General features: G+C 42.9%; 1 protein-coding gene across 3 annotated transcripts in view; it reads right to left on the bottom strand.

Moving 5' to 3' along the window:
• Positions 1–21,280, bottom strand: part of STAB1 (stabilin 1) — a 94,430-nt gene that overhangs the window by 48,138 nt on the left and 25,012 nt on the right. For all 3 annotated transcript variants that reach the window (XM_053377553.1, XM_053377554.1, XM_053377555.1), the window contains 15 exons: positions 21,150–21,203; positions 18,657–18,737; positions 18,169–18,327; positions 16,573–16,635; positions 16,052–16,153; positions 13,880–13,966; positions 13,053–13,164; positions 11,065–11,251; positions 10,016–10,109; positions 8,099–8,257; positions 5,894–5,989; positions 4,541–4,636; positions 3,367–3,414; positions 1,699–1,829; positions 195–306 (listed from right to left, as the gene is read on the bottom strand). In XM_053377553.1, coding sequence (XP_053233528.1) covers positions 195–306; positions 1,699–1,829; positions 3,367–3,414; positions 4,541–4,636; positions 5,894–5,989; positions 8,099–8,257; positions 10,016–10,109; positions 11,065–11,251; positions 13,053–13,164; positions 13,880–13,966; positions 16,052–16,153; positions 16,573–16,635; positions 18,169–18,327; positions 18,657–18,737; positions 21,150–21,203 — 1,581 coding nt within the window. The remainder of the gene's footprint in view (positions 1–194; positions 307–1,698; positions 1,830–3,366; positions 3,415–4,540; positions 4,637–5,893; positions 5,990–8,098; positions 8,258–10,015; positions 10,110–11,064; positions 11,252–13,052; positions 13,165–13,879; positions 13,967–16,051; positions 16,154–16,572; positions 16,636–18,168; positions 18,328–18,656; positions 18,738–21,149; positions 21,204–21,280) is intronic.

Below are 21,280 nucleotides of genomic sequence, written 5' to 3'. Positions count from 1 at the left end.
GCCACGGTGTCTCTGACTGATGGCCTTTACTGAGAAAGAGAGAGATAATAGGAGGAGTGTGGCACTTTTACTCCTTACTCTTGCTCAGTCTCTTCCTCATCTAAGCCTCATGTAAAATTATCTGAGGGCCAATCTGTAAGGTGTGTTATATAAATACGTTAAAAATGTTAAAATTATTTTTAGAAATCTCTTACCCCACTGCTGTTGTTAATTTTCCACCTGATCCGTGGGCTAAGGGTGGGCAGCTCCTGGCCCACGTATTTCTTGAGTTGCTCAGTTGTGAAAGAACCCAGAAGGAAGTGGCCCCTGCAATTGAGTAAGGAAAGAGCATTCAGAATATTATTTCCTAGGGAGTTAATGGCCAGAAGAAACCTTTCAGTTCAACTAGGTTGCATTTCCCTATATTTCCCAGTTATTTTCTACCAGCAAACAAGCTTCGCCTCCTCTAAATATTTCAAGAGTTATGTTTGAGGTCTTTTCTTTCCATCTTAATCCAGGACATGAAAGCCCAAACTGTCTCCAGTGACTCATATCTCTTTTGCTGATTCTATAATCTATTGTCCAATTTGGAACAGTTTTACTTGCTTTATAATGGTAATGGTTTTATCTGTTTTTATAACTGTATACTGTAGTGTTGTAACCCATCCTTATGGGACGATGCCAAGGGTACATTAAGAAAGCTTATAAACAAACAAGTGAACAAACAGCTTCTCAGTTGAGCACTGAGAGCGTCCTTAATGGTAAGTGAGGCTCTGGCTATTCTTGTATGAAGAGCACTGTACACTATACAGTAATTGTTTGCTATATGCAGGGGTCAAGATCCTTTGAACAATGGGCCAAACCTGATCCATCAGGGATCCCAATTTGTTCCACAAGGCTATTTCCCCTAAACCACACTTGCCCGTCAAATTTGTCCCACCAAGGTTGGATATGCTATTCTTTGTAAATATGGGGTGTGTTTTGTTTTGTTTTGTTTTGTTTAAAGCTGCATGTACACTTTTATTATCACCATCACAGAAATTGTTCAACGTGTATGCCTACCAAGGACCGGCTACAGCTGTGCTGCCTGTCTTTGCTTCTTTGATTTTCTGGACCTCGTGCTGGATGTGCACAGAGATAGAACAGCGGGTGGGCAGGCGCACATACTGCTGCTGAATGCCATAAACTCACTCAACTCACTTGTGAAATGTGCATATGCACACACCATTATATGCAGTGCCTGGGCAGCAATGGGACAGAAAGCAGGAAAAGGCAGCTCTATACATTTTTTAGCTCTGCCTGGTGATGTCCAAAAAGATCCCTTGTGAATCACAGCTCTGATTTTCTCCATTACCTAAAACCCTGCAAGTTGGGGACTACCAACCAGGCTAGCTCATTTCACAAAAATTGTTGGTGAGGTGCAGAGTTCACATTTTGACTTATATCTTTTGATGTAGAGCACACAGAAACTCACTTTAAAAAAAAAGAAACTAAAAGTCCTGAGCCCCTGCTGACTTTGATCCCCCACCCCAAATCCAACCCTTTCTACCAGCCTGTTGGAGGCTCCGGTTCTGTAGCTCTTGGAGCAATCGTAACTGCATTGCAACTCTGTGCCCTTGCCTGCGGTATTTTCTGACCATCTTAGATCAAGAGAATAGTCATATATAGTCACACCAAACCAATTTAGGTAAGTAAGTAAGCCCAAAGGGTCAATGGTACCTGACAAGTAATAATAGCATGTCTGGCTGTAGCCAGAAATCTTTTTCATCTTTGCTTAGGTTTTGGATGGCTTCTTTCACTGGTACCAAAACAGTCAAGTTGGTTCCTTCAGGGATGCTGAAGAGGGATTTCTTTTGTCCAAAGCAAAAAACAAAACAGAAACATGTATTATTAGCCTCCTTTGCCAATTTGAATGAAAAGATAGGGAAGAGATTATTTATTATCCATATTGCCATCTCCCAACAAATTGATTCAACTTAACCAAGGGTGGACACTTCCCAGAGCCACTAAAGCTATATTTAATGCAACATCTTTAGCTATTTTAATGAAACTGTACATATTCCAATAAAAGGTAAAGGTAAAGGGACCTCTGACCGTTAGGTCCAGTCGTGGATAACTGTGGGGTTGCGGCACTCATCTTGCTTTATTGGCCGAGGGAGCTGGTGTACAGCTTCTGGGTCATGTGGCCAGCATGACTAAGCAGCTTCTGGTGAACCAGAGCAACACACAGAAATGCCGTTCACCTTCCCGCCAGAGTGGTACCTATTTATCTACTTGCACTTTGACGTGCTTTCGAACTGCTAGGTTGACAGGAGCAGAGACCAAGCAACGGGAGCTGACCCCATCACGGGGATTTGAGCCACCGACCTTCTGATCGGCAAGCCCTAGGCCAGGGGTCTGCAACCTTTAAGACAAAAAGAGCCACTTGGACCCGTTTCCGAAGAAAAAAAAAACTGGGAGCCGCAAAACTCGTCATTATAAAAATAACTTTTTTGTCACTTTTTTATTATTTCTTTGTTTGACCCCTCAGAATTACTCCTCCTCATAGAAATAAACGTTAAATTAACAAGTTACCTTTTTGTGTGTGTGTGTTCTTCACTCCCCTTCAAAACAGTGACCAGCGTACATGCCCCCTTTCAATGCAGTGACCAGCGTACATGCCCCTTACAATGTAGCGGGCGGGCGGGAAGGTGACGTTGGGACGGTGAGTGACTAACGCACGCACCGCCCCCATGCGACGTCACAGCCAGTACAGCGCCTGCCACAGCACCTCCTCCCCTCGCTAGTATCCGCCCCGGAGCCGCGGCAAAGGTGTAAAAGAGCCACATGCCCTAGGCTCTGTGGTTTAGACCACAGCGCCACCCGCATCCCGGATATTACAATAAGCAGGTCTCAAAGCGGTAGTAGTATCTTGTCTGACAACATGATCTTCATATTCATCAGCAGAGGAGGGCAAAACTATGAAGCTCTATCCTCTTCTTTACGGAAATCAGTTTTGTAACAGTATGGACAGAAAAGTATGAACACAGGAGTCCAGGGCAGTGCCTATCCATAAGGCTGTCCCATCCTCATTAATGTATGTTGGCTGATTGACTACTCATCAGAAAAGTATGTTAAATGAAACACAGATGATGCCCAGATCGTTTTCAAGTATCAAAATGTTTGGATGCCCCAAGCATCTTTCCTAATTATATGGCACATGCACTGACTGAGTCTTAGCCAGAAATAAACACCCAGTTTATTTGTTTTGCACCTTGCTGTAAAAGGCAAATAGAATACTTCTACCAATTGGACAGTATGCTTAACCCTTCAGTAGTTTTAGGTTGTTATACAATTTCTCTCCCACCAGTAAACAAACTTAATTACTTTGAACAGTAAATGTCTTACCTTAATCCACCCATAGAAGTCAGAAAAGTGGTAATTCCTTACTAACTCCTTCAAAAAGAGAAGACAACAGATTTTTTGAAAAAAACAAATAAATAAACAAGTGCAGCACTGAGTAGGCACATGAAAAGGTATACAGATAAAAGGTGGATGTTAAATTCAGGCGTGAACCTTGATTAAGTGACAGGTCAAAAATGAATACAGATGAATTTTGCCTTTTGAATTTAGAATACTAGTCCCTCAAGTCAAGGTTCCAATATCCTGATGTAAATAGGAACCAGCCAGGTGCCTCTGAAAAGCTTACAAGCTAGATGTCAGGAGGACACAGGAGCCGCAGTTCAAGCTTCCTCCTATCACTTTCTTCTCCTGTCTCCCTTGAATGTAAGCACAGGTGAGCTGGGAGAGGAACAGAAGCAGGAGTAGAGCATTAATAATCAGATGCCCAGAGTGGTTACATAAAAGGCAAGGTGTAGGAGCATTGGAGGAAGGGTGCCCAGAAATTTATGAATGGAAGGGAACAGACTCTGGAAGAGGTTAGAAAACAAGGCAAGGAATGTAGGAAGAAAACTAAACTGGCCGTAAGTAGAAGCAAAGAGGAAAGATTAATTCTGGAGGCAAAGTCCAACAAGAATTAAAGCCACCCAGAATTTAAAAGCTGCAGAAATAAAAATAATGAGTTTGGGAATTGCCCTCCTCCTCTTCTCCCCTCCTCTCAATGTCCTCCTTCTCCCCTGTTTCAACTCTATCATGCCCACGAAGGCCATTTAAGTTCCCTCACAAAAACATATTTGCTACAGTTCCTGGGTTACAGTGGGAAATGTGGCGAGAGCAGTTAGTAGATTGTCTTTGATGGGAAAGCTATTGGTAGAATGTTATTCTTCCGTACAGCAACACTTGATATATTGTCTACTTTTCATCTTTTACTTGTGGGTATTACAACAAAACCAGAACAGAAGATTTAAGAACAGAAGTACTCAGCTGTTCATGTCTCTATGAAGCAGTACTCCAGGATTTCAGAGAGGGTTATTCCCAACCCAGCCTGGAGAGGATAGGAATTGAATCTGGGACCTTCTGTTTGCAAAGCACGTCCACTGTCACTGAGCTAGATGGCCCTTACCATGTATGAATTCACTTTGCTTTCTCACCTCTTAGGATAGAATAGAATGTGTGCTTTTACCTTCATTATATTTCCATAACATAGAACTCCATCTCCCATGTATCCATCAGAGCAACGGCAAGCCTTCTCTCCAGTACTAAGAGACTGGCATGTAGCCTATTGGGTTTTTAAAAAGCAACAAAGCAAAACAACTCTCAGCAGGATAATTCTCTAATAAAAGAAACATGGTTTAGTGTTCTCCATACAGGAAGCTTGTGGTTAAGCAATGACATAAACCCTGGTCTCCTGTGACACAGGCTAGGGCTTTTGCTACAATAAACATTTTCCATCTTCAGTGATCATGTGTTGGAGAAGCTTATTTTCTCTGTACACAAGCCTGACAATAAAAATATATACGATGTGCAAAGCACCTATTCCCAGCAGATATTGCATACTTAGCCCAATCCATGAACCCCCACATATTCACGTGATGATGATACACCTGAAACAGTTTTATGAGCAGCTCTTGTAGTTCCATCAGTTAAAAACTAAGGGCAGGCCATTCATTTAGATGAAGGACCAAAATGTCATGAAAGTGTTAAGTTGCTTCAGAATCTGGATTCCACTCCGCACAAACAAGCATTCACCTTACATATGGGAGTACAACCTCAGTGCTTTTCTCCATTACTTTTGTTATTGCAAAAAGTCACATTTGGGGGAGGTGGAAACTGTCTGCTGTTTGAAAGCACCAAATCAATTTTAGTTATGCAACCTTAATTTGCCAGTATGTGGCTGAATCCCACTGGAAAATAGTGACAGTTTTGTAATTGCCCACAGTTCACTCCCCCCCTAGTTAATTAATAATAATAATAATAATAATAATAATAATAATAATATATTATACCCGAAGGAGCATCTCTACCCCCATCGTTCAGCCCGGACACTAAGGTCCAGCACCGAGGGCCTTCTGGTGGTTCCCTCACTGCGAGATGAGAGGTTACAGGGAACCAGGCAGAGGGCCTTCTCGGTAGCGGTGCCCACCCTGTAGAATGCCCTCCCATCAGATGTCAAGGAAATAAACAACTATCTGACTTTTAGAAGACATCTGAAGGCAACTCTGTTTAGGGAAGTTTTTAATATTTGATGTTTTATTGTGTTTTTAATGTTCTGTTGGAAGCTGCCCAGAGGTAATAAATTATTATTATTATTATTATTATTATTATTATTATTATTATTATATTGATTTTAAAAACTTTAAAACCTGATTTGGCCAGAAGCAGCTCTGGGACAAAGTAGAAGTGTGTGCATAAAAATCAGAAGCCGTTCTCAAACTACCATCACCTCTCAAAAGCTACTGTTTGCTCCCATCTAGTACCCATCCTCAAAAAGCAGTTTTCACAAAGCAGCATTTCTTGGACATTTCTAGTTTCTTACCAGTTCATGGCAGCCACCATTGTCCACAGAGCAAGGAGCAACAGGGTCACAGCTGTAACCATCGCCATTGTAATTTCTCTTGCATATACAACTGCTCTGAAAGTAGAAACAACAAGAACTATGGTTATCAATTGTTACTAAAATTTCTTCTCCAGAACACTGCTATTTTTTTTAAATTAAAAAATGTCCCTTTTTAAAAGTCTCCTCAACAGCTCCTTGAAATATAGAAACAAAAATTGAATGCTTCTATGTGAATATTTGGCTAGCACTACACTGAACAAAACAATGTTGAACATAACAAAGGTACACTGAGGTTGTTAAGTCCAGTGCACTTGCATACAATTGTTCTTCGTTGGGTGATTGTAGTACAGGTACTGCTAGATACACAGAACCAGAAACATCCTGGAATTTCAGGATGACTGAATCCTGCCAGTGAAAGCCTTGCACAAGGACTGGATTGCACTAGTATCAAACAACCATCTTTTGGAGAAAGAGAGCGACAAAGACAATGGGAAAGACAGAGAGGAAAGAAAATATTTAAACAGACTACAAGATACAAAGTGAGAGATGGGACCCAAATATTGCAGGCTTTGGTTATTATTGTTATTACTGTTATCATAACTTTTATTACCCTCCCTTCACCAGCAGGTGCCAGGGCAGGTTACAATAATATAAATTTGAGAAATTAAAAACAGTTACAGCAGATTACTGTCAGAGGCTGGGTCCACAGCTGCAAAGTTTGTAGACTAGTTTACATACAATCAAACCTATGCTATCTAGAATCACACAAAATGCCCAGCTTCCAGGTTGACTTGACACCATATTATGGTTGTCCTAGGGCAAAAGTGATAGCTGCCCATAGAAAAAGGATTTTAGCATAACTGTGAGTAGGCTGCAGCATAAGGTAAAGGTAAAGGTACCCCTGCCCGTACGGGCCAGTCTTGCCAGACTCTAGGGTTGTGCGCTCATCTCACTCTATAGGCCGGGAGCCAGCGCTGTCCGCAGACACTTCCGGGTCACGTGGCCAGCGTGACAAGCTGCATCTGGCGAGCCAGCGCAGCACACACGGAACGCCGTTTACCTTCCCGCTGGTAAGCGGTCCCTATTTATCTACTTGCACCCGAGGGTGCTTTCGAACTGCTAGGTTGGCAGGCGCTGGGACCGAGCGACGGGAGCGCACCCCGCCACGGGGATTCGAACCGCCAACCTTTCAATCGGCAAGTCCTAGGCGCTGAGGCTTTAACCCACAGTGCCACCCGCGTCCCCCAGGCTGCAGCATATTGGCTACCAAAAGGGAAATAAAGGATAATGATAGCAGCGAAATCAATTTGTTCTAAGTCAGGTCTTGCTTATGTGTATTTTTTATTTTGAGTTTTTAAATGGTTAAACGTACAATGTGGCTACACGTAAATCAATGGAACACAAGTCCGCTCACCTCTCTTGGTGCGGTGGCATTGCTGGACGGAAGAGGCTTCACTGGGGCCCCGAAGGTGGAATTCATACGGCAGTACCCTTCCTGATAGGTGGAGGAGGCATAAGCCCCCACCACCTATCAGGAGCCAGATCTTAGCCAGCACTTTGCATTGGCGAACGGGGATGCAGGCTGGGATGTGGGCTATGCCAGGGGGGTGGAGCCGATGGTGGGCCTCCCTCGGATCCGCCCCGGCGGTTGGGCATTGGGGCAATCCCTTGTTTTGGAGAGAGGGGAGGTTGTAGTCCCCACCTGCCCCTGCAAACACTGGGGTATCCTGTTAAAGGGATCTGGGGGGAGTGGCCATATCCGCATACCCAGGTGGGCCAAGGCCGAAGGCACTCCCCCAGACGGCGGTCCCTGCGGGGGTCACCCTATTTGATGTAATTCTTAGGAACTCCCACCTGGATTGACCACGCGTCAGTTCCAGTGGGCAGCCCGGAAGTATTTTGATTGCCCCATGCCCAAGCCAAACCTCTTTCATCTGTATTCAACAAAGTTGTGGCCTGTTTTTACCCAAAACCCAGTCTTATTGGTCTCTTGTTTATATGGGTTGGGGTATGGGAAGTCCAATGCCTTGTCCTGCAAGTCATCTGAATGCAATGCAGTACTGTATTCGGCACTGGGCAGGAGTCTGAGCTGGGTATGAAGGGCACTTATGTCATCTTCACAGTAAAATGTACCAGGTATCCACCAATATTTTTCAGCAAGACAGCAAAGGATGCCAACTATACCTGTCCAGGCCCAATATAGATGCAGTCAGCATTGACGTGGCAGCCTCCTCTGGTTTCCATTGCACAGTTGTCTATAGCAATACAGTCCTTTCCATCCCCAGTCCAGCCCTTGTTACACTGGCAGGTTGCTGTTCCAGGGCCTGTACTGGTACACATGGCCTGATCAGAAATAGGAAAAGAGCAAATAAAGAAGGGATTACAAGCATGCCTAGCAAAACAGAACAAAGGAAGGACATTTCCCCGAGTAATTTTTTTAATTTTCCAGATTGCTTAGAAAGTCTTGATAGAAATAGAATTGCTTTGTTGCAAACTACTGCTTCAGCATACAGAGAGAAATGGCTTTGAAGTGTTGAGAAAATGCCATCATGTTAGCAATTAGCTGCCCAACTTAGGTCCAAACATGAGGTGTTGGACATTTCTTCAACCCCCTTTTGCTGCTAACAGAGCAGCAAGGAACGCTGGGGGTTGGATTTGGATTGAACTGTGCTGTGGTGCTGGGGGAAGAGGTTCCAACATTCCCCTCCTGTGTGACAAGCCTTGATCCAAATTGACTTCCTAAAGCTGCTATTAGCTGTGGAGCAGAAAATATACAGGCAAAATATGAGAGTGCCCTATTCCATCAAAAAGGAGTGCTGGTTCCTGACCTGTCTCCATTCTTGGCCGTTGTCAAGAAACTCATCAACTTTAAGATGTGGAAAAAGAAAACTCTGCATCATGAGATATGCAATCCCTGTTTATGCTTTCAGAGAAATTTCAATTTTCCTTTGACTATCAAAATTAAAGGTTGTTGTTTTTTTTTGGAGGGGGGTATATCCAAAAACTGAAACAGGACAGCACAGAACTTTCTTGAAAATATTGGCTTCAGCTTGTCCAAGGTTTGTGGTAACTGCTTTGGTTTCACTTCAAAGCTGTCACACTAAATTCACATCTAGTCTCTTCTTGCAGACCTCACCCACACTAGAGATTATTAAAAACAACATAGCGTCCTTCTGTATGCATCCTTTGGCAGTACAGTGGTACCTTGGGTTAAGAATTTAATTAGTTCTGGAGGTCTGTTCTTAACCTAAAACTGTTCTTAACCTGAAGCACCACTTTAGCTAATGGGGCCTCCCACTGCCGCTGCACCACTGCTGCGCGATTTCTGTTCTCATCCTGAAGCAAAGTTCTTAACCCGAAGTAATATTTTTGGGTTAGCGGAGTCTGTAACCTGAAGCGTATGTAACCCGAGGTACCACTGTAGTATGCAAAAATGCTCTAGAAGTAACAGAAATAGGACCAAACTACCCATAAAGATCAGTTATATTTAACTTTTTCCTTCCATTTTTATTTCTACAAAAAGCAGCCACAGGAGGCTGTTAGAACAGGCTGCTGCTTAACCCTTTCTTGGGCTGTTTTTCTTCCCAAAATTGCTCCTTGGATATTTTCAATTGCAGGGCAAAAATATGATGGGGGTGCAATTTCAAACAGGAAAATAACCGAATGAGAAATGGTTAGGCTTCTCTCCTCACCTACCCACCCAACCAACCACTACCAGTATTTTGTTCAGGTTTTCTGTTAAAATAATACTGGTTGCCCCTTTGGTCCACACTAAAAAACATTGAAACATATGTTTTTTACTCAGTTTCCTATCACTTGTACATTTAAAAATAAGACGAAGCTATTCAACACACATAAGGTTTTCAAAACATTATGAACAAATCATTAATGTTCATGCAATGACTCTAAGAAAAGCATCATTTCAATCCTACGACTTCATTGATAGCCAGTTTGAGTGAAAGCCAGGAAAAACCCTGATCCTTGGCTCTAGGCGGTAGTGATTTATTCTAAAGTAACTTTCTCAGGGCACACTCTTCGGAAGAAGCAGGCTAAAGATGAACAAAAATTAGTCAATCAGTACCAAAAGCTTTACCAACATACGTTTTTTGAACATCCTCCCTGTTCTGGCTTGCTGCAGACATCAATAGGCTCACATGAAAACCCATCCCCTTCATAGCCATCAAGGCAGACACACCTTGGAAATAAGCAAAGGCAACTGTTAAATCACAAAGCAGGAATGTCTATTGACATCTTGTCATTCAGTTTAAGCAAATACTGTTCAGAGGAATGGTTGCAAACATCTACATTCCTGTGTACCGTACTTAGGAAACAAACTCTAAATCCTGATTGTTTAAAAAATACCTCTATTCTCCTTTTTCCCTAGCCTTAAAGTCATTTAAAAACTTGGGTGCTTTTCTCAGGCATGGGGAGGGCGAGGGCAAATAATATATCAGTTTGCATCACTTTGAAACTCTCTTCTCTCTTTGGAAAATTGCTTTTCAAAGGGCAAAAGAAAATATAACTGATGATATTTTATCTAGACTTGCTCAGTAAGTGTTCAGGAGAGAGCACATGGCTGGCAAGGAAGGGGTGGTGGTGGAAGAAAAGGGATACACATTTCCCACAATTCAAATTGGGGAAGGGTTCTAATCCCTAGCCTTGCTGCCCATCTCTATAGAAGGAAGAAGCCAAAGAAGATGAAGGAGATTGGCTAAACAAACTAATGAACTGTGCTGGACATATTAGACAATTTGAAAAGCTAGAAAGAAAAAGGACATTGTTTTTCTTTCTTTTCTTTTTTAAAAAGAGGAAATGTTCAAGGCATAATTAGCAAGCTTTGTGTATTGGCTTTTACATTAGTTGGACTTTTAAAGGTGACTTGTAATAACATGCATAAGGTTTTAAAATTGGATACCGGTAGTTAAGAGTATAAGATTTTGTAGACGTGTATAAGTAAGTATAAAATAATGGAACCAGGAGGGGGAGTTGGAGGAAAGTCAATTAAGATGTATGATTTTGATTGTGATGTGTGTGTTATTGGTTTTTTGTTATTATAAAATTAATAAATGGTAATAATAATAATAATAATAATAATAATAATAATAATAATAATGCCCAAAGAAACACGCTACATCAGTGAAGAGGCATACCTTACAGTATCGTTCCGGATGCAGACTGCATTCAAATGGCAATTCAGAGGGGCATCGTCGGAAGAAGCACACTTCTGAGAGCTCCTGTCACAAAATTCCCCACTGTAGCCAGCTTTACATGAGCCAGGCTGGCAAACGCCCTTGCTTCCAGGTCTGTTATCACAAATTCCATGGACACAGCCACAATCTGCCAGACAGAGAGAGAATAAGCTCAGCTGCTAAACCACTACGACAACTTTTGTATTTCCACCACATACTTTCTTAAATAACTGTAAATTCTGTTAAGACACTTTGGTCACCACAAGGAGATGCCTAGATACTGCAGTATCAAGGCTGAGCCACTGGAGTCAAGGAACATATGGGAACACACCAAGGAAGAGTTTGCTGCTCAGGTGCAAATCTATCCCGAACAGCAAGTCTTTTATAGCTTTCCCTATCCAGAATGGCTTACTGGCACAGTCCAAGTGGGCACAATTCTATGATTCTATGGCCAGTTGGGAGTCTGAAAATACTTGACTGACAGGAAGGTGTTCCAAGTGAAGTTCTGGCAGCTTACCACACAGTGTTGGTACACACAGAACAGAAGCTAACCAGTTCTATATTAGAGCTTTCCAAAATGTAGAATGTCTACAATGACCGCTTACCACCCTTCACAGTGAGCGGCGGTTGCTGCCTGACACAGTGCCTCCTCTCCTTCCAAGTGTGCCGCACCATCTTTGGTTGCCTCCCCCACCCCAGCCACCACAGAGAGTCACGGGGTTCCTACCAAAACTCGTTTATTCAAACGGGCCAATCCATGGCGGCCCCAGGGGGTGTGGTGTGGTGAGCGGACCTGAGGGAGGCAGGCTTCCCTCAGGTCCGCCCACCATCTACTTAGCCCAGCTGACAAATCAGCCAGGAGCATCACCCACCCTTTCCCTCCCTGCATTAATAGTCTATTACTGCTCTAACCATTTTCTTTTCAGCTAGGAGGGCTTTGCTGTGGTCTTTTGATGGTCGCTGTACACAGGTTTCGCCTTCCCCATAGCAGTAGTCACAAGTTTGGCGGTTTAGGCCTTGGGTGGAATCCTATAGTCTTTCATCCCATCAGGGCGTGGTGAAGTGGTGACTCACCCACCCCATTTGCTGCAGCATCAATAACAGGGTACCCCGTTAGAGGGGTCTGGAGGGAAGTCTGTGTCCAAAGAGCCAGTTGCGTATGACTAGCAGGGTCACAGAGCTTCCCTCAACATTTGGGAGCCATCTGCGTAAACCTGTGTTTTGCAACGGATCCACCCCCAAATAGACCCTGTGATGCCTCAGTCCCCAGCAGGGAAGCTGATACATACCCAATGCCTATGACAAGGCTTCCTACATCTGAAATCAATAAAATGGTGGCCGTTTTTAAATCCTGGACAGTTGTGTCCATTCATTTACCACTCTGTAGTCAGGCGCGTTAGGTGGGGGGACTCTGCAGCTGGGCACCCAAGTACAGAATACCGGAAATTGCCTTATGCAGAGTCACACCATTGGTCCACACTCTCTGCTATCCGCTCTCAAGTTTCATGAGGTCACTCATTACAAGAAAGTTAAAGACTCCCAAGTTAAAGGTTATGGCTTCTAGGTAGGCGAGAGAGGCCTCAGAACTCTGAGTTTAGCACTGGCTGTATCAAAACATGCCAGCAAGAAACTGGATTCCTCCTGTCACTGCCACCTTCAGATCTCCATGTCCAAGAGAGCCCTGAAGATATCAGGCTGCTTTCAGAATGTTGCAACCCCCCCCCCCAAAAAAAGAAAACACCCCACCCCTTTGCATCCCTATGTAAAAATTTATTAGAGAACTCTAAGATCAGCGTATCTAAAAACTGTCCTTTTGCCACTATCCTAGTGCTGTTCTCAAGGGGAAAAGTCCTGATCACGGTCTCAAATATCCCCAGCCTTGATTTACCCTGCCTGAGGTTTCCCGTCACCCATCAGGGTTGCTTTCCTGCAGATTCAGAGTCACAGACCTTCATCACAGTTCTCTCCGTGCTTGTTTGGGTTTGAACAAATGTGGCAGGCAATTCCTCTGAAATTCTCATGGCAGTGGCACTGGCCATTCCCACGAATCCCATCGTTGCACTGGAGAGAAAAAAATGGATTTCAGTGTGCTAAATGGGATATGATGTCACAAGACAAAACACAGAATATTGTAACTGTAGGGTACTATGCAATGGTTTAGGAGCTGGGAAATCCTCTTGGAAGCTATAGGCACGCCAGCCTCATCTGCACAATACATTTGCAGCTGTGTCATAACACTTTAAGCAGTTGCAGCTTTCCCCAAAGGATCCTAGGAACTGTGATCTGATAAGGGTACTGTGCATTGTTGGAAGATCCCTAATCCCCTAATACAGAAAAAAAACAAACCAGAGTCATTTAATAATCAATACCTCTTCCCAGAGAGCTCTGAGAATTGTAGCTCTATGAGGGAAATAGGGGTCTCCTAACAGCACACTTAACAAACTACAACTCCCAGGACTCTTTGCAGGAAGCACTGATTGTTTAGTTGAAGTATTTTCAATGTTGGAATGCCCTCCTGAGTGAGATGGGCCTGTTTCTGCCACTAACTTTCAGGAGGCATTTGAAAACATTCTTGTTCACACTATATTTATAGCTTTGGTTTCTTTTGGAATTTCCTGATGCTACTAGGTTAACACCTGGATCAAAATGGATTACAAAGGGGCATGGCTCAAACACATGTCCCTTCAGATAAATTAGCTGAAGACTATACAGTAGTAAGGGATGACAAGTTAATAACCAATCATCCCAACAACCCAGGAGATTCTTTGCTACTTACAGTTCCTTTGCCATAGCACGGATTGGTAAATCCACTAGGACATGGGGTGCAAGAAGAACCAAAGAACCCTTTGCAGCATCCAGGTACCTAGCAAGACATTAATTACATCACTTGAACGACCTCATCAGCCCTGATGATTAAACAGACTGCCCACATTTGATAGCAGTTTCAACTTCTAACCCAGGGGTAGGCAACCTAAGACCCATGGGCTGAAGGTGGCCCAATCGCCTTCTCAATCCAGCCCGCTGACAGTCTGGGAATCAGTGTGTTTTTACATGAGTAGAATGTGTCCTTTTATTTAAAATGCATCTCTGGGTTATTTGTGGGGCATAGGAATTCGTTCATTTTTTTTTCAAAATATAGTCCGGCCCACCACATGGTCTGAGGGACGGTGGACCAGCCCACAGCTGAAAAAGGTTGCTGACCCCTGTTTTAACCCCTTGCTTTATTTTAATTCCAGGGAACTACAGGGCACTGCTTTGCTGGCTGCTTCCAGACAATTGGTTCAGCGAGTACTTATCTTGATTTATTTGCAGGGAGGTTGGACGGAGTTGGCAATTTAATGAACATTCATTCCAATTTGTTTGTGGGAAAGTTAGTTGATGTTGATCACCACCACCACCACCATTTTATTTGTATGCCACCTTCCCATAGTTAAAACCATGCTCAAGGCACCTTACAGCATGAAAAGAATTACACCAGGCTTCCTCAACCTCAGCCCTCCAGATGTTTTTGGCCTACAAATCCCATGATCCCTAGCTAGCAGGACCAGTGGTCAGGGGTGATGGGAATTGTAGTCTCAAAACATCTGGAAGGCCGAGTTTGAGGAAGCCTGATTTACATAATTACAAATGTAATAAAAGTAATCCTAAACAATAAATGAAACATATCAAAAACACAACCAAATTTGAACAATTTGCACATCTAAAAATAAAGATTTTTAAAAATTGCATTAAAGCAAGTGTGATGTGGAATGCTCTCCCCAGAGAGGTTCACTTGGCACCTTTGTTCTGTATCTTTAGGTGCTGGGCAAAAAACATTCCTCTTCTCCCAGGCCTTTGGCTAAATGAACAATCTATGTGGCCTTTTAAACTGTTGTGTGGGGGTTATTGTTTGTTATTATGGTATGTATTTTTGTGTTTTTATTTTGTAAACTGCCCTGTGATCTTCGGACAAAGGGTGGTTTAGAAATTTCATAAATAATAATACTTAATAATACCCCACACTTTCCAGTCAACTTCCCCATTACTTTCCTTACTGCAAGCTTTTGGTGAAGAGGGCTTCCTGCGCAAGACCTCCCAACCAACTGTAACTGCACAACATGAATTTGCCAGTGAATCCCACTCAAAATAGCAACCGTTTGGAATCACCCAGCGATTGTGAAAAGGGACGTGCACAAGCTTGGACTGTCCAGTGCCCTTCCCCCTATTTTTCACCCCTTCCTAAGGAAGATCTTCGCCATATATTCCATAAAAGAACTGACTCTCCTCATGAGAGAGACAGAGAGAGATTGGTCTTTGTTCATTTGTTTGTTTATTGTCTTAATAAAGAGGCCTGTGTTCCCTGCCAAATGGCCGTATAAATGATGAAGGGGATTCTTTGTCCAGGCCTCACCAGGGAACTGATGCCGTTTGCCACTGGGAGCACAAGCAAGCAAGAAAACTTTGCCTCCAATGCCCACAAAACCAGCCTCTGGAACTCTGTGGGCTGACTGGCATAACAACATCTCTGGCAACTTTTTGAAAATATTTCATAGAAAAGAGGAGGCCTTCCTCAGACATGGCAACTCTCTTTTCCTATGGCTTTTCTGCTATGAACTCAGCACTCTCCAGTAGGCCTGCTAGAAATGTGTTGCACAACAGCAGCTTACCTTCTAATAACAAACCCATTCTCCAAAATGGAACCAGCCATGCACAAGGAGGTGGCTTGGGGTGCGCCCAGGTTTCGCAGAACCACAAAAGAAATATTTAGCAGGGGAAACAACCCCAGAGGCAGGAAAACCCAAAAGAATCCAGTGAGGACGAGCATACCCAGCAAACACAGAATGCTGGTTGACTGTTGCTGTGGGAAAAGGAAAACTGGGAATATCCTAGATGAGAGCATGGCTGGCTCACAAAATCATGAACAGGAGCAAATCACACTGAAACAATTAGTTCTGTGCCTTATACTTACCACCACAGTTTGGTTGCAGTTTCTTTTGCAACCCTTCTTCATAATGTTCAAGCCTAATGGGTCATGAATGTACACACACTCCCCTGGAAAGATCCCCTCGGCCTTTGGAAATGAAACAGATTGTGAGTACAAAGAGCACTTTTCACACATGTTTGATGTATATCCATCATGTCGTGCTAGCCAGAGGAAGTTCACTGGGGGGAAGTCAAGGTGAACTGGACCATCAGCATGTCTGTCAGGAAAAGGCAGGAAAACCACTTCCTCTCTTGACAGTCAATACAGATCATGCCCTCCGAGATAGCTCTCTGGTTCACCTCATGATAAGGAAGAACAATGAAGATACAGCAGAAACAGTGTCACAAACAAGTTTCTTTGGTTAAAAGCCAGAACATCACATGGTATTTTCCTACTTTAGAAAGAGAAAGGAAGTAAAACACAATTCTGTAAGCAGCTTTTAATAAGTTTTGTTTTGTGAGGACCAAAACCCACCATAACCATAAACAAAACTAAGAATTGTTTACCATAACTGTGCTTTCAGGTGGGCAGACACTGGTATTAAGGGCACTACAGTCCACACAAGATCCCTGAAACAGAAATCAAGAGGAGGAATCTTTACTGCATGAAAAAAGTCAAACACACACCTGAGTTCATAAACGCCTCAGGACCACAATATTTCAAGGATAGCCTCTCCCCATATGGACCTACCCAGACCCTGCAATTATAATTGGAAGCCCTTCTTCGTGTGTCTCCTTCACGAGAGGTCCAGAGGGTGGCAACACGAGGACGGGCCTTTTCTGCAGTGTGTCCCTGTTTGTGGAACGCTCTCCCCAGGGTGGTTCCCCAACACCTTCATTATACACCTTTAAGTGCCAGGCCAAAACATTCCCCTTCAACCAGGCTTTCGGCTGATTTAGCATCCCATATCCTTTTAAATGTTTGTGGGATCGGGGGTGGGGGTGGTGGGGGTGATGGTTATTGCTTTGTGGAATGGGGGTGGTATTGTTCTTGTTTTTATTATGTACTTTGCATTTTTATCTTGAATAAACCTGTGTGAACTGCCCTTGGATTTTTGGATGAAGGGCGGTATACAAATTTAATATAAATAAATGTCACCACAGATAGAGGAAGGAGGAGATATAATATTATTATTACTATTGTTCATTAAATTTAGATACCACCCTGGAGGTTTACAATTTGAAAATACAAACATGTGTGACATAGTAACAAACAAAAATGATAAAAAAGAAACCCACATACACAGTTTAAAAGGGCATACATTGTTTAATTAGCCAAAGGTCTGGGAGGAGAAGAATGTTTTTGCCTGGTGTGTGTGCACACCGCTAATACCAAGATGTTTTAAGCAAAAGATGTATTTACTAACAGATTGTACCCAGTATATTGATTGTGCAGTAACAACAGCAGCAACGAAGGCAGACCAGTCACCTACTAAGCATATACCCCATGTGTGATACACATTTTCTCTGTGCTGCTTGGTAGCAAACATCTCAAAAAGTCTCCTCTCCCTGTTGTAGTCATTTACAAAGCCAGGGGAGAGCTTTTCCAATGGACTTAATTTTAAAACAAACAAATAAAATGCAGCTTGAAGCCCCTCTTAAAGTATCTGCTTCTGCAGCTGCCGCAACTACAGTAAGGAGCAATGTAAAGTCCGTGCCTGGAAGCCCTGTCTGCTTCTCCATCTAGGCAACAGGAAGCAGATGTTCCGAGCGCATGATGAAACATCATCATCAGACCCGTTGGCAGAGGCTGTGTCAACAGGAAGGGCCAGCTCTCAAAGGAATCGCAAGGGGATGGCCTCTGAAAAGCCAAACTGCTTTCTGAGTCAGAAATATTGTGGGTTATAATGTGGAAGATTAAAACCACAGACACAACCAAAAATTTGACTCTCGAGTTAAAATGAGGAACACGCTAAAGAAAACCGCTGAACTTTGCAGGAAAGCTGTGCTGAGATGATTGTAGGGGTTGTACTGGCCACAAGCAGGCATCTTGCACTGGGGGGGGGGGGCATGATGGAAAATGAAATTCACATTGCAAAAATACGAAGTCTTTCCCCATCAGCCCAGAATAAAGACAAAGTCTAGATAGACTTGACTACTTACCGCTACAACTTTATAATCCTTTTCGTTGCATCTATGCGGCAGAATGGGGATGATTGATGGAGGAATGAAGATGCCATCTAAGGTATGAATGATACCATTTGATGCCAAAATATTCCTTGTGTTTAAGGCAACCTCAGAGTCACCTAACAGAATTCTTCCCTGTGTAAAAAGAAACAATTTGGAAGTTAATGGCCAAAACAGAGCTGTGCAAATCAGATAGGTCAGTAAACTGGCCTCTGCTTACACTCCACACATTTAACCTCCAAAGGATCCCGGAAACTGCAGTACACCCCTTACAGAGCTATAATTCATAGCACTCTTAATAAACTACAGTTTGATTGAGGAAGGATTTAGAAAATTAACCGTTTTACACAAACCTGTTTTAATGTCTCTGGAATGAAGCTAAAACCAAGTCAAAATCCTATGCATTTATCTAAGCTGCCAAATGAATTAACAACAGTTAATTCCAACTGTTGTGAAACACTTACCTCCTCACTGAAATGGATTGTCAGAACCTGATTTGCCATGGTCAAAATTTGTGGCAAGGTAATCAGCGTTTCCACGTCTACCTGGAAAATATTGTGTATATTTTATTTACACCATCAGGAGCTTTCTGAACCAACACTTTCTGCTCATTAACTACTTCCATGTGGCAACCAAAACACAGGGGCACAAAAACCAAACAGGTAATGCAGTGCACGTTGGCTGAAGACACCCCCACTCCCATTTTAGCATGTACAACAGCATGCAAATGCGACTTGGAATGCAGGGGGGCGGGAATAACCTTGCTGCATTTTAAGGTGCAATGTGTACATAGCCTAAGAAGGGGGCAGGGAGAAGATTTTTTGTTCTTGTGGATGCTAAGTAATTAGGAGTCAGAATCCTTGCAGAACTACAGAAAACCACCCAGCTCTACTGGTAAATCCCTCGTTCTAGATTGCAGTCCATTTTAGCTCAAGATTGTTTTTCTCTCTCATGTATCTATTTCCTTGGACAGATCTGTTGGCTTGTAATTTCAGAGCCCTTGACCCTGCATCACCACAAATCTAAAATCTGATATGCAGACCATTCAAGACATCCTGCCTACTGCTACCAGCATCTGATCATCAGTAATTCTCTCTATCAAAAAGGCGGGGGAGGGAGGGACAAAAATAGCTAAAGTACTTCCTCTTCGCAGAACATGCAGCCTCCCAAAACCTCCTAAACTATCCTGAGAGCAAGACATTTGTATCTCCTTGCACAAAATGATATAGGGGACACAAAATGGTTGAGGTACGTTTAAGTTAGACAGAATGCTGGAGTTTAATACTGTTCAGTTTTAGACATCATGATTAATAGAAATTATATATGCTCCCCAGTCTGGCATATTATTATTTATGAATAAACATCCAGCTTTGTAGTTCAAGCAACAGGCTGGTGTACCTCTCAAGATCATATTTCCTCATAGCAAGTGTCCCAGACCTTCCCTAATCCAAACTATGTAGAGTTATTCCCTTCTTGTCAGTTTCCAAATGCTCAGTTGAGTTTGTTTCTGGTAACTGTCCCCTTTTTCTGACATAGAAGCCCTGGCAATTTATAGCTCCAAGACCATCTCCCATCGTTGGCTTCTCTCTCAGTGTTCTTATGGCAACATATCCAGTGTTACGCATCTTGGCATACTTATTAGTGCCTCAAATAAAATACCAACAAGTCTGATTTTGGGCAGTGGGGTGGAAAAGTATACAAGTCTTGATTTTTGTTCCCCTGTGCGGGCATTTTCTTCCCCATTTTCATTTTTTATTTAGCAAGAATCTCGTGATGAAGTTTCATACCAAGCCCTGGATCAAACACCTAGAGAGGAAGAATTTTGCTCAGTGACCAAGCCAGTCATTGGCAGATTTGCAGATAGGTCTATGATACACACATAGCAGCTGCTGGGTGTTTTTGAAGGGAAAGGGCTGCAGGAGACAGAGTGAGGGAGCATATTTTGAATATTTCAAAATCAATATACAGGACTTCCTGTTATTAAAATGACATCAGTACTTAAAAGAGCTTCATGTAACACCTGCAGGATATACATATGCCGAAAGAGCTCCAACTTTTCAAAATAAATTTCATGTGCACTGAATAAGACACAAAGAGATTTAAAGATTCCTATGCATTTACAGTTCATACCAGGGTAAAGCCAAGCTAATGTTCAGCTATGGTAAACTAATGCCTAGTTCACACCTGCAGCACTTGTGATGGTAAAACTGTTCCTGGACTGTACCACTTAAGATAGCAAGAATGCAATTGCATGGCTGAATGTTCCCACTCATATCTCATTGAACAGGCTCAATGGGGGCAGCCGGGTACCCTTGCCCTAGGCCTTGGAGGGCTACACTGGATGGGGTCCGTGCCAAGGACCTGCAAGACTTAATGCTCTCAGGCCAAGAACACCTTGTGCCACCTAGCTGACAGAGGGCACCATCCCCAGGCCTCAAATAAGCTCTGCACGGGCCTGTCCATGACATTAAGTTTTCGGCATGCAAGAAAATTCAAGAGAAGTAAATTCACCTATGCAGCCTTTTCCTTGGCTCCTCCAGTAGGACATGGTACAGTCCAGATAAAGCTTAAGATAAGATTTACCAGCTTAATCCTCTCGCATGCCGTTTGTGTGTGAACTAGGCCTACAGGATCTCTTTACAACAGGGATGGGGAACCTGTGGTCATCCAGATGTTGCTGGAACTATCACCAGCCCCAGCGTATTTAATAAAAAATAGTTTGTGTCATTGAAGGAAGAAGTCAAGCATTAGCAAAAGCATCCATGTTGCTAAATAGCAAAAGTTTTAACAGAATTGAGTTTCACTTCTCCCTAGTTTGGACAATGCAGAAATGAAAGCCAAATAACTAAGCATTTTGTTTTAAGAACTAGTAATATAGAAGGCTGCCTTAATATCATTCTACCTCACAGATGTAGTGAGGAAAACACACACACAAGCTGGAAACAGATTTGCCTTACCGCTGCTTTTGTGTAGATATGATGCTTCACAAGTTCCTGGAGCTTGTTTATTCCCTAAAACAGGAAGAAAGCAATTACACACTTTCCCTAGACATTTTGCAGAACTACAATAATGGGCACCTGATTGCCAA

The sequence above is a fragment of the Podarcis raffonei genome, chromosome 2 (genome assembly GCF_027172205.1).
Source record: "Podarcis raffonei isolate rPodRaf1 chromosome 2, rPodRaf1.pri, whole genome shotgun sequence".
In the NCBI taxonomy this organism is placed as follows: domain Eukaryota; kingdom Metazoa; phylum Chordata; class Lepidosauria; order Squamata; family Lacertidae; genus Podarcis; species Podarcis raffonei.
Note: the sequence above shows the minus strand (reverse complement) of the source record. Positions and strands in the feature narration are given on the sequence as shown.